This window comes from Scomber scombrus, chromosome 23, assembly GCF_963691925.1.
Source record: "Scomber scombrus chromosome 23, fScoSco1.1, whole genome shotgun sequence".
Lineage (NCBI taxonomy): Eukaryota > Metazoa > Chordata > Actinopteri > Scombriformes > Scombridae > Scomber > Scomber scombrus.
The window spans coordinates 8030502-8042171 of NC_084992.1; the positions used below are offsets into that span (position 1 = coordinate 8030502).

The window sequence follows — 11670 nt, forward strand, 5'->3', positions numbered from 1 at the left end:
CACATGGAGCAACTTTAACATCAAAGGCTACAGAACAGACATCCGCATGTGAACGTGCATGAAAGATCTGACATCATCAGAATGAGGAAGTAAAGGTAAAACCCTGACTTTTGAATTCCTGGAAATAAAACCAAAAAAACCCTTTTGACTTCCTGGGAGCATTTTATATGTTTTCACACATTTTGGAGCTTTGACTATGTTTAACATAGAAATCCAACATTATGACAGTAAAAAAAAATGAACAGAATTGACAAAAAGTAAGAAGTCCCATTTAACAAAAAGCTACAGTAACATTTACAGTAAAACACTTTTTTATAAGTAAGCACGTCAATGATGAACATACATGTTTGTTGTTCCAAAAAAGGAATATTGGACTTTCAAAGCTTTGCAGTTGTTATATAACATCTGTAAAGTGCCACATAAAATGTCAGCACACACACCCTTGTAATCTTATGCTGTACATAATTACTGGTGTTTTACAGTTGAGATAACCAGTGGATCAGTCCTTTCACCAATATGCAAACTGAAATATGGGCAGATCTCTCCGGTGAACGAACACTGTGTAAAGGAGTAGATGTGAGATTTAGCCGTCACGTTATAGAAAGATACAAGACCGTCCTCGTAGTCCACAAAGACCCCGACCTTTTGTAGTTTTTCTTTAAGTGAGAGGTGAACAGGTGGAGCTGTCAGGGCTGCGTACTCTTTGTTCTCAAAATGTACAATAGCCCAGTAACCATCATCAGGGTTCAGCAAGAGTTTACCCTTGCGATTTGCATCACCTCTTGCTACACCCAGATCCCACGCGGTCTTGTTGCTGACCTCCACCTCCCAGTATGACTTCCCAGTAGTCAACCTGTTCAGGCCCAAGACACTGCCAAATAAAACAAACCTCTCCGGACCCTTGGCCACTTTTTGGTTCCCTCGTTCATCTGTCACTTTCTTCCCATCAGCAGACACAAGGCATTGGTGTGCAGTGGTTGGATCCAGCTTTACATCCACTAGAGTTAAGAGGAAACAGAGCAAGTAGTAGAAAGATAACACACACAAATAAACAAGACATTGAGCTTTAAAAAGATCATCTATCCTCTTCTAAATTTGAATAATTCCTTTTCTTGTATAGACAGCACTTCTTTAACACGCACCTTCAAACTTGGTAATCCACTCAAAATCTGTGGGGTACAAATAAGTATTTTGTTAGTTCATCAGTGTCTGTAGATTACAGTTATAAGTGAAATGCAAACAATTTAAATCTAATGACCAATAAGTGTATGGACTTACTAATAGGAGATGGTTTTTCCCTTTTCTGTTGAATTTTCTCCATTTTGGATGATTTTGAATTGATTTCCGAGAGTACGCCATCGCTCTCCAACGTTCTGCGGTCCAAGCTGCCCTGTGAAGGCTGATGGACAGTGTTTTGGTATCAAACCCTTATTGAGAAAAGAATAAAATAAAAATGCTAATAGTTCACAAACTTACTTTACAGGCTTTCACAGATGATCGGCCCTCAGCCACATTTCGTTCCCGCATCTCAACCTTGTGCTTTACGTCAGCTGGGATTCTGTCTTGGCTTACCTTGAATGAGTTTACACACAAAAAAAAGGTTTTTAAGTACGTACTGTATGTGCAGGCACTCATACAACCATATGCACAACAGCACAGCAGTATTGGGTTTTTTGTTGTTTTTTTTGTTATTTTTGTGTGTTTTTTGGCCTTTAATGGTGATTCAATAGTAGAGAAGCAAACAGGAAACAAGGTATGACATGCAACAAAGGTCCCAAGTTGGGGTAAAACCAGGGACAATGCAGTTATTTGGCATGCACTGTAATAATTCAGCTACCTGGACACTCGTATTGTTATTCAACTAGAAAGACTGACCTATATACGACTTGTCTAATGTTAAAGACTGAATTTGGATTTCTGTTAATGGGTCAACAGTTTAATAGCCACAATGGAAAATCAGCAAACAGCAGTGATAAATCAGCTCATTCTTACATTATAAACCACAAAATGTATAATGAACTAACTTGTAGGTAGACTTCTTGTGATTCACATATTTTAAATTTAAAATGTTTTTCAAATCGTTGTCTCCTGCAGCTTAGTACTACGATAAAAATGTTTTTAAAATGAAGAATACAATAGTAGCAATGATATTATACCTGTGATAGTTTTTGATTGACCCAGTCTTTCTGCTTTGCTGTTTCCTGGGTTGTGGTAGCTGAAAGCTTTTGGCCTAATAGCTTCATCTGAAAGACAATGAGTACCCAAGTATCACTTATATATATATACTGTATATAGCCTGTAGCCACGACATAGTAACCACCTTAAACGCCCCTGCAACCCTCCCCTAGTGTTATCTTACCAACCAACAGGCAACATCTGACAAGATACATATAGCCAGACATACTAACTAAACTATGCCCTAAACATAACATCATATTTCATGTTTTTGTACTTTCTTGCATCTAAGTGAGGTGAAAAATAAGATTCAAAGAGGGTCTACTATACCTGTGCCGGTTTACGTTCCTCCTGGTGCTTCTCCTTAAGTTTCTCTGCTGTTTCCTGGTTTGTAGTTGAAAACATCCAGGCCAGTTGCTTCACCTGAAAAATGTGAAACCCTCACCGTGAGCTTGATCAAACAGTTATTGAATAAATACTTAATGAATAAGATAGTTAAATATCTGCTGTACCTTCAGTCCAGTGGAGAAATCATAGAGCTCTGCAGTTTCACACACTGTAAAAAAAAAAAAAAAAAAAAAAGAGGATAGTCACTGTCAATCACATTTCCTCAATTTTCTTTATTATTTAGCAATTTCTTGTCTTGAATAAACTGTAACACAACTACATACATGCTTTGGGGTCCTCCTTTGTTGTGGCTTCTGCCTTGGTGGTGGCATTTGTTGAGTCTGGCACCTTTTGTTAGAGACAGGTGCAAGGTTTATAATACACGAAGCATTTGAGAACATATGTAGTATTTCATCTCAATTATATCTCCGAGCAAAGGAAAACTCTTCATATTGCTAGTAGAGACACTACAGGAGGAATCCCTGCATTGGAAAAATGAATTAAGTTTTTTTAGGGGTTTATTTTCATTTCAATTCAGTTGTACATGGATATTTGCGATACATGAATTTCTTGGGCCTATGTTGTTACATCTTCTAGGATTGAAGCTGAGGATTCTTTTCATAGTTTTACAATTAATCTATTAATTGTTTTGTCTTGTGATGTCTTCAAATTTATTGTTTTGTTAAACCAACAGCCTAAAAACCCAAATCTATTCAATTTACAGTGATGTAGAACAGTGCAAAGCAGCACATCTGGAGAATCTTCAAAGCATGATTAATGTTGTAGGATTCCTTTCCTAGAGATCATGAATATCTGTAGGATTAATAGTTATGACTAAAAAAAGGAACTAGTCCTTTACCAGCGACAGTTTTTGATCCTATCTGTCTTGCTCCTTTGGTGTGACTGCTGTTTCTTTGGTAGTGGTGGCGAAATACGTCTGGGCCAAAGGCTTCGACTGAAAGATATCAAGCATTCAAGTATTCAACCAATTAATAATAATGTCATCATAACTGTTAGCACAGCACTTTTCAAATCAGTAAGCAAAACTTTAAGTGTCTGTCAAATCATCTACTGTACCACTTGGGGCAGTATTTGTTCCTCCTGGTGCTTCTGCTTTGGTTGCTGCACTGCTCTTTCCTGGTTTGTAGCTGCAAACATCAGAGCCAGTTGCTTCACCTGTAAAATATTAAACACCCATGAAAAGACCAAAACCCTTTGCCTTTCCAAACAATCAGCAAAAAAACCCAACTGCGACAATGTGCACACAACACTGGAAACAGAGTCTGCTGTACCTTCATGCCAGTGGGTAAGTCGGAGACCTGTGCAGTTTCACACACTGAAGAGAAAGAAGACAATAAATGCTCCATTTTTATTGATTATTTAGCAAGTTGCTGTGTTGAATAAATCATACTACATACATGATTTGGGATCCTCTTTTGTTATGGCATCTGCTGCTGAGGAATTGGTGTTGGTGGTGGTACTTGTTACATCTGGGACACTCTGTCAAAAAGGTGGAAAGTTCATGATATTTGAGTCATTTTTAAGACTTTTCCAGCTGGTTTCTCATTGTCCAACATTTTTTAACACAAATTTGTTAACAGAATGCAAATCATTTTACTTGCTATGAAGAATATGATTAATGTCAAAAACATCGGTGCAGTACCTCGCAGGCTCTCTCCACTGCTCTGATGACATTTCTCATTTTTTCTTCCCTCATCCGAACTTTCTCTGAGCCAGATTTCGATGTCTCTTCTTTGGCCTTGGTTCAGTACATGCACACACAGAGATAAGAGAGCACAGGTGGTGACACTGGCACATCCTGGCAGGTAAAAGTGGGAAGTTACATAAACTTATCCTATTATCAAGCATTGTGTTTACTCTCTGGCTGCTAGGTGAGGTGAACATAAGATTTACAATTTGCAAGTTTACGACTATACCTGCTCTAGTTTTTGTTCCTCATTGTGTTTCACCTTTGGTCGGACTGCTGTTTCCTGGGTTGTAGCTGAAAACATCTGGGCCAGGTGCTTCACCTGTACAATGATAAACACTCAGCACAATCTTGACACAAATAGCTAAAAAAACATTTTAACCTTTGCAGATTGTTTTCAAAAGTGCAGTTAATTACCATTAAATCAAAGTATATTCTAATGCGGGAAGACTCACTAGATAGCCTGGTGGCAGTACAACAATATTCAGTTCTTAAAGTTTTAAGCCGGGTCAACTGCTCTACTACTACAGAAGAGGCAAATATCACAAAAAAATGGCAAATTACAAAATTGCTTACCTTCAGTACAGTGGAGAAATCAGAGATCTCTGCAGTTTCACACACTGTAAAACGATAGATCTTGATTATTTAGCAATTTAGGGTCTTGAATAAACCGTAACACAACTACATACATGCTTTGGGGTCCTCCTTTCTTGTGGCTTCTATCACTGCAGGATTGAGTTTAGTGGTTACACTTGTTGAGTCTGGCACCAGTGATAATTTTTGATCCTCTCTGTTTTGCTCCTTTGGTTGGACTGCTGTTTCCTTGGTTGCGATGGTTAAAACCTTCTGCAACAAAGGCTTTTCCTGGAAGATATTAAGCGTTCAAGTATCCAACTAATAATAATACAATCATAACTTTTAGCACAACAACTTCAAGCTGCAGTTTCTGTCAAAGCAACTACCAGCTGTGGCAGTTTTCGCTCCTCCTCATGTTTCTCCTTTGGTCGCTGGACTGCTGCTTCCTGGGTTGTAGCTGAAAACATCTGGGTCAGTTGCTTCACCTGAAAATGTGAAACACTCAGTGAAAAGCTAGGAAAGTGCTTTACTGCCCTTTTCAGAACAATCAGCAAATGAACCAATTGCAAAAGTGTGAACACGGTTTCAAGTGAGCAAAAACTGTCAATTAAGACTCTGCTGTACCTTCATGCCGGTGGGGAAATCGGTGACCTGTGCAGTTTCGCACACTGAAGAGAAAGAAGAAAGTAAATGCTTCATTTTCTTGATTATTTAGTGATACACTGCACTGAATAAACCATACTACCTACATGATTTGGGATCTTTCTTCATTGTGACATTTCCTGCTGCAGAATTGGTTTGGGTGGTGGTACTTGTTGAATCTGGGACACTCTGACAAAAAGAAATAAAAAGTTGATTTCTCTTGTAAGCACAACATATAGACTGTATATTTGAGCTGGGGTTTACATTGTTAAGCATTTCTATGACTAATTCCTTCACAAAATTCAAATAATTGTGTTTAAATGGTATCAATATTTGTGTTACTCTTCTTAAAGGTAAAATATGATATAAAAGACATGATTAATCAAAGTGATGAAATAAACTAATAATCAGTGAAATAGCTTAGCTGCAGTACCTCACAGGTTCTCTCTGCTGCTTTCTTCTGCATTTTTTCTTCTCTCATCTGAATTTTCAGCTCTAGTTCAGATTTTAGTTTTACCTTGGCAACGCATATGCACACACAGAGAATAAGATGAAAGTGTTGTTAGCCATACATGGGATATAAATGCTTACAAATACCATAAAATATAATAATAGAGTCTAAAACAAACGGTTTGTCACCTGTGATAATGTTCGATCCTTCCTTTCTGTCTTTTTAGGTCGGACTACTGTTGGCAGGGGGGGCGCAGTAGGTGTCAGGGGTTGAGGAGGTGACAGGGGTGGAACAGTTGGACACCTGACTGATCTATTTACCTGAAAGATGGAATAAAATTAAGATGTTAAACTCATTTATATTGTACTTTTCAAAACACTGTTTGTGAAACCATCTGGAACAAAAAGTGACATAAAACTTCAGAAGAGCAGCAGAAGAGGGTTTTCAACCACTTGTCTTTTTGGACTTTGCCACCAAGCCTGTTGTCTTTCTGTTTGTTCCAAAGGTGTGTAAATGTACTTCACATTTAATATGGAGTCTAAAACAAACTGTAACCTGTGGTGATGTTGAATCCTTCCTTTCTTTCTTCTTAGGTCGGACTACGGTTGGCAGGAGTAGGGAAGTTGGCAGGGGTCGAGGAGGTGGAAGGGGTCGAGTTCTTGGCAGGGACCCAGTAGTTGGACAATCCCTGACTGATCTATTCACCTGAAAGATGGAATAGATAAGATGTTATCTCCATTCACATTGCACTTTTCAAAACTAAATAATACACTAATGTGTTTAAGTCACCATCTGGGAAAAAAAGTAAGGTAAAAATTAGAAGTAAATAACTAAAAACTAACTTTACTGGTTTCATTTCATAGTCAGACATTTCCAACAAATCTGCTTTACCTGCACATCAGAAGAGAAATCATGCTGCTCGTGGCCTGATTTGAAGTTTGTGGCTGTTTGCAGAGACCGCTGTGGAGTTGCTAACGCTGTAATGAAAGGAGATGATCAGTCTCAAACATACTGACTGATTTGTTAAATCTCTAAATCCTCATTCTATACATACGTGTGTAGGGCTCCTCCTTGATCGTGGCTGCAGCAGCTGTATATTCTGTCATTGCTCCTCTGGCTGAAACCTAATTAAGGCAAAAAGTCACTAAACATACTTTTAAAAAATTCAATTTAAAGTACGGCATAAAAGAAACTGTTTATTACCTTTGATAATGTTTGATCCTTCCTGTGTTTCTCTTTAGGTCGGGCTCCTGGTGTCAGGTATATTATTGGACGCTCAATGATCAATCTGTCCACCTGAAAGATGTTCATTTCATTTACATAGAGCTTTTCATACTTTTATATAATTTTATAGTGAGAGAAGTTCAACTATTCATGTTGACAGGTAAAAGGAGAGTTAAAATGGTTCATATAGAGCTAATATTACCCTTTTTTTATCAATAAATGAATCAATTTTGGGATTGTGATATAATTTATGGCAATTTAATCATTTGGTCGAAGAGTAATAATTAGATTTTTGTCATTTGGTTTGGTATTGGTGCTCACTAATGATAATAATAATTAATAAAGACTGAATTCATTGATGAATAACTTTTAAAAACAGTGGTGTGTTACAGTCTGCAACGTGATGAGAAAGGAAAAAAAGTGTTGAAATGTCTGTCACATGTCACATACTAATTCTAACCTCCTGTCCTGCAGACACTATTTTGGCCTTTTTCTTTTCTCTGTTTTGTTTTAGACTAATCCCAATCAGTCATGTTTATATGTCAATAAAGTATTCAATCTTGATTCTTAAGTACCTTGGAAATGAAGAAAAGTAAAAAATTTAAATTAAAATGATCCGTTATCTCCATTTACATTGCACTTTTCAAAACACTCAGCAATTACACATTTATGTCACCATCTGGAGCAAAAGGTGAGGTCAAAATTAGAAGTAAATAGCTAAAAACTAACTTTACTGGTTTCATTTCATAGTCACCAAAGTAACTGCTAATATTTAAGAACACATCTGCTTTACCTGCACACCAGAGGAGAAATCATGCTGCTCGTGGCCTGATCTGAAGTTTGTGGTTGTTTGCAGAGACCGATGTGGAGTTGCTAACGCTGTAATGAAAGGAGATGATCAGTCTCAAACATACTAACTGATTTACTAAATCTCTAAATCCTCATTCTATACATACGTGTGTAGGGCTCCTCCTTGATCGTGACTTGACTCTTTTTCTTCCTAGATTGTGTTTCCTGTACTGGGTATACTAGGTGTGTTGGACGCTCCCTGATCGACCTGTCCATCTGAAAGATATGAATTTGGTACGTTGCATGCTTTGCTATTTTCATAGTGAGAGAATTTCAACTTTTCATGTCTGTGTTTTACCTGCACACTGGTGAAGAACTCATGCAGCTGTTGGCTGGCTGCTGAGTTTGAGCGTTGTGAAACTGCAGCTGTAGTTAAAGGAGATCGTCAATCTTACAGCAACTGCTTTATTATTATATTGTTATGTAAAATCTTGCTTTTACTATAATCTTATACATACGTGCTTTATACTCCTCCTTGATTTTGGCTGCTGGTGCTGTATATTTGGTACCGGTGGTGATTCTTGATGGCACTGGTACATTCTGTCAGGTAAAGTAAAAAATAGTAAGTTGATATAACTTTACATCCACAATAATGGTGACAAAGTGTTCCTCTCACTGTTGAATAAATGTATGACATTGAGATTTAGACAAACGAATTATCCACCATGAAGACACACACACACACACAAAAAAGTTCCAAATGAACTTTGATTATTTGCCCTTAAAAGCTCTCTTGTAACTTCTAGCACTTACCTCCTTCTTGATTTTCTCTTTCTTAGCCGGCTCATGTTTCCTGTGATGATATTCCTCCCACTGATTTTCATATTTGTACTGCTCAGTCGCTGGGATCCTCACTCCCTTTTTTGTGCATCCCATTATCCCCTGATGAGTCCTCAAACCATGATACGTCGTCACTGAGGTCCAACCGCAGTGACAAACCTGGAGGCTCATTTGTAAAGAGACGTCTTTTGTGTCTGTTTGAGGAATAATTTAAAAGTTGAATTCCATCACTCACTCTTTTGGAAGTTTTTAAGCATTAAACTGAGGATCTTGAATGAACACAATCAGAAATCTTTGTGCAAAACCCACCATTCTTGATAGAGGCGTAGACGTCCACCCAAAGGTCCTGTTGTTGTTTAGGATGTCCCACATTCCCCCACATGTACTGCTGTTCTGACTCTTCAACTTTCATACCCTTTGGCGTGCATCCCTTCTTCCCCTGGTGTATTCTCAGGCCCTGATATGTGGTCAGTTTGGTCCAACCGCAGTGGCAGACCTGGATGTTCATTTCTGGTGTTTGTCTGTATAAAACATATGACAAAGCACATAGTCTTTGATATGGTGAATGCGGTGTCTCTTCCATTGCATTTTCAATTACATTTAAGGTTCATTCAATTTGTACTACAAGAGCATTTTAAGGTAAGCTGCTTGCAAGACTCTGATGTTTGATGACAGATATGTCAATCTGAGATGTTAATCAATTAATTTAACCATATGACAAAAATCTAAGCACACATCACCAGGGCTAATTTATATATTACCTGCAGCTCCCTGGTGGCTTATGTCCATCATAATTGCACACTGTGCAAAATGCATGATATGGGACTTTAGAGGGTCGGAAGCATGGCAACTTCCCACCCTCTAAACAAAAAACAATAACTCTCAAATCTTTTTTTCACATAGACTTCGCTCGAATGTTTTCACAGTGAAAGTAAAGTTATTAACGGTTCACATTTACCAAAAGCTGGCAGGTCTGCTGACACACACAGTTTACCTTTTTAACCGCCAGGGAGGGAGGCAGAGGGCAGGAGGCAGGGAGGAGGGGGAGCGGGGATGTTACGCTATAGGTTCGGCAGATTCGTTATTCCCCGCTACTCTACAATAATTGGTTGAAACTGCTTCACCATGCTGCTGCCTCGTGCGGTCAGACATGAGTACTGCACGCGCACATTCCCCACAAAACTCACATGTCAGCTTTTTGCGTAGTTTTGAGAGGCTAGTCGTACCAGCGTATTTAGATGTCAAATTGCGTACCTGCTACGCAAAATGCGTACAGGTTGGCAGGTCTGCAGTATCAGCTGATATTATTGGCTGATATTTGCATATCACAGATGGGTCAATGACATGTTTTTGTGTCCATGTGGGTAAGTCAAATTTAATTAGAAATGTCATAAACATATGATTACCTTGCACACATTCTTTTTTGTGTGTGTGTGGACCCAGTATAATGCATTTAATCCATTTTGAGAGAATATATTAGAGGATTATGGCAAAAATGTCAAAGTGGTGTAACCATAAAAACCGAATAATATAAGTCCACTTAAATACACTGTAGGTGGATCAAATATTTCATATTTATCATTTTTTTGTGGTTACAGCATTTGACATTTTCAGGAGCATTCAGTCACTTTTACTCATTTCAAATGACATAAAACCAACAAAAATAGAAAATGTACATTTTAACAAACCTGATGCTGCTTTAAGACATTTTTTAAAGACATTTTTGAATTGCTCATCTTGCCAACCCTAAAGTGTCACTGACCCAGAGATATTGGCATCAGCATATGCACCAATATTTGTAATAAAATAAATAAAGTTACATGGGCAGCATTTTATTTATATTTGACCAAAATCTAGATCAAGCTTCACTTTAACATTGCTTTTTAAAGCAACATGTAATAAATACACACATAGATATACATTTGCTGAATTGTTAGCCATACTGATGCTGGTGCTACCAGCTTCTAACAAGGGAGTCACTGTGAGAGGAAGATGTTAGTCTGCTTGTTGTTTCAGGGGAAGCAACAAGCTAGTTTTACTAGGACTACTTACCTCTTAATGAGCTCTGCCGAAAATGTTTTGAATTTCAGGTTACAACAAGTGTGAGTGGAGCTTTGCAGGCTGGCTCCTTCAGTGAAGGAATAGTCCATTAATCTGTAGTGTGCAGGGAGGTGGGGGGGGTCTTACATTGACACTATTTCTAAGGGCTTTGGTGACCTTTTAGGGTATACACAGCTATATATGTTTCATCTGTAAATGTCAAAATACATCTATAGCTGTTCAGGGCCCCTTTGTATTTGGAGGATGTAGGCAGTAGTTAACCTTGTTTAATGGTATAATCCGTAACAGAACGGATATAGCAACATAAATAACTATCTTATGAATTCTCTTGTTGAAAAAATATCAGGAAGAGTCAATTTGGGAATGACCTTGCAACTGAGCCTTCCTGATCTGAAGAGTCATATGATGCATTTCTTTACTTCTGCTCTCAAAGACTAATTCAAGGGCTTTTATTTCATTTTTAGGGTGACTGCACCTAAAGATTTTTTTTAAATCATAAATTATTCGTTTGTATCATGTATATGAAACATGCCTTGACAACTCAGAGGTGGTGAAGTTGCATGCAAGCATGCAAAAAGTTTGAAAACAATAACAAAGCTTTTCAACTTCATTATTCAGTTTGTGAGGTTTTTCGGTTTAACATTGTGAAAACCTGTCATGCTACTAACAACCAACTTGACTTGAAAATGAGTGCAAGACTTATTAAGTAGCACTAAAAAGAACAAAAAAGAACAGCATGTACAGTATTCATTTGTTACCTACCTCACAATCCTCTTTGTGCTCCGTTGCTACTCTGTCTCTATTTCCTCTCTGCCAC

At 38.0% G+C, this 11670-nt stretch overlaps 1 protein-coding gene and 2 long non-coding RNA genes across 3 annotated transcripts; all 3 read right to left on the bottom strand.

Moving 5' to 3' along the window:
- Nucleotides 1-281: 281 nt before the first annotated feature.
- Nucleotides 282-1060, bottom strand: LOC134006337 (zinc finger protein RFP-like). Its single transcript, XM_062445423.1, has 2 exons — nucleotides 1054-1060; nucleotides 282-998 (listed from the first exon to the last, which is right to left on the bottom strand). Exons 1-2 carry the CDS (start codon nucleotides 1058-1060, stop codon nucleotides 466-468), a joined length of 540 nt encoding a protein of 179 aa, XP_062301407.1. The 3' UTR covers nucleotides 282-465.
- A 228-nt stretch (nucleotides 1061-1288) lies between these two features.
- LOC134005826 (uncharacterized) lies at nucleotides 1289-2585 on the bottom strand. Its single transcript, XR_009927893.1, has 4 exons — nucleotides 2506-2585; nucleotides 2157-2243; nucleotides 1477-1572; nucleotides 1289-1399 (listed from the first exon to the last, which is right to left on the bottom strand). It is a non-coding gene; the product is annotated as an uncharacterized LOC134005826 (long non-coding RNA).
- Nucleotides 2586-2854: 269 nt separating this feature from the next.
- Nucleotides 2855-3710, bottom strand: LOC134005827 (uncharacterized). The gene is made up of 3 exons (XR_009927894.1): nucleotides 3640-3710; nucleotides 3422-3517; nucleotides 2855-2910 (listed from the first exon to the last, which is right to left on the bottom strand). It is a non-coding gene; the product is annotated as an uncharacterized LOC134005827 (long non-coding RNA).
- Nucleotides 3711-11670: the final 7960 nt, after the last annotated feature.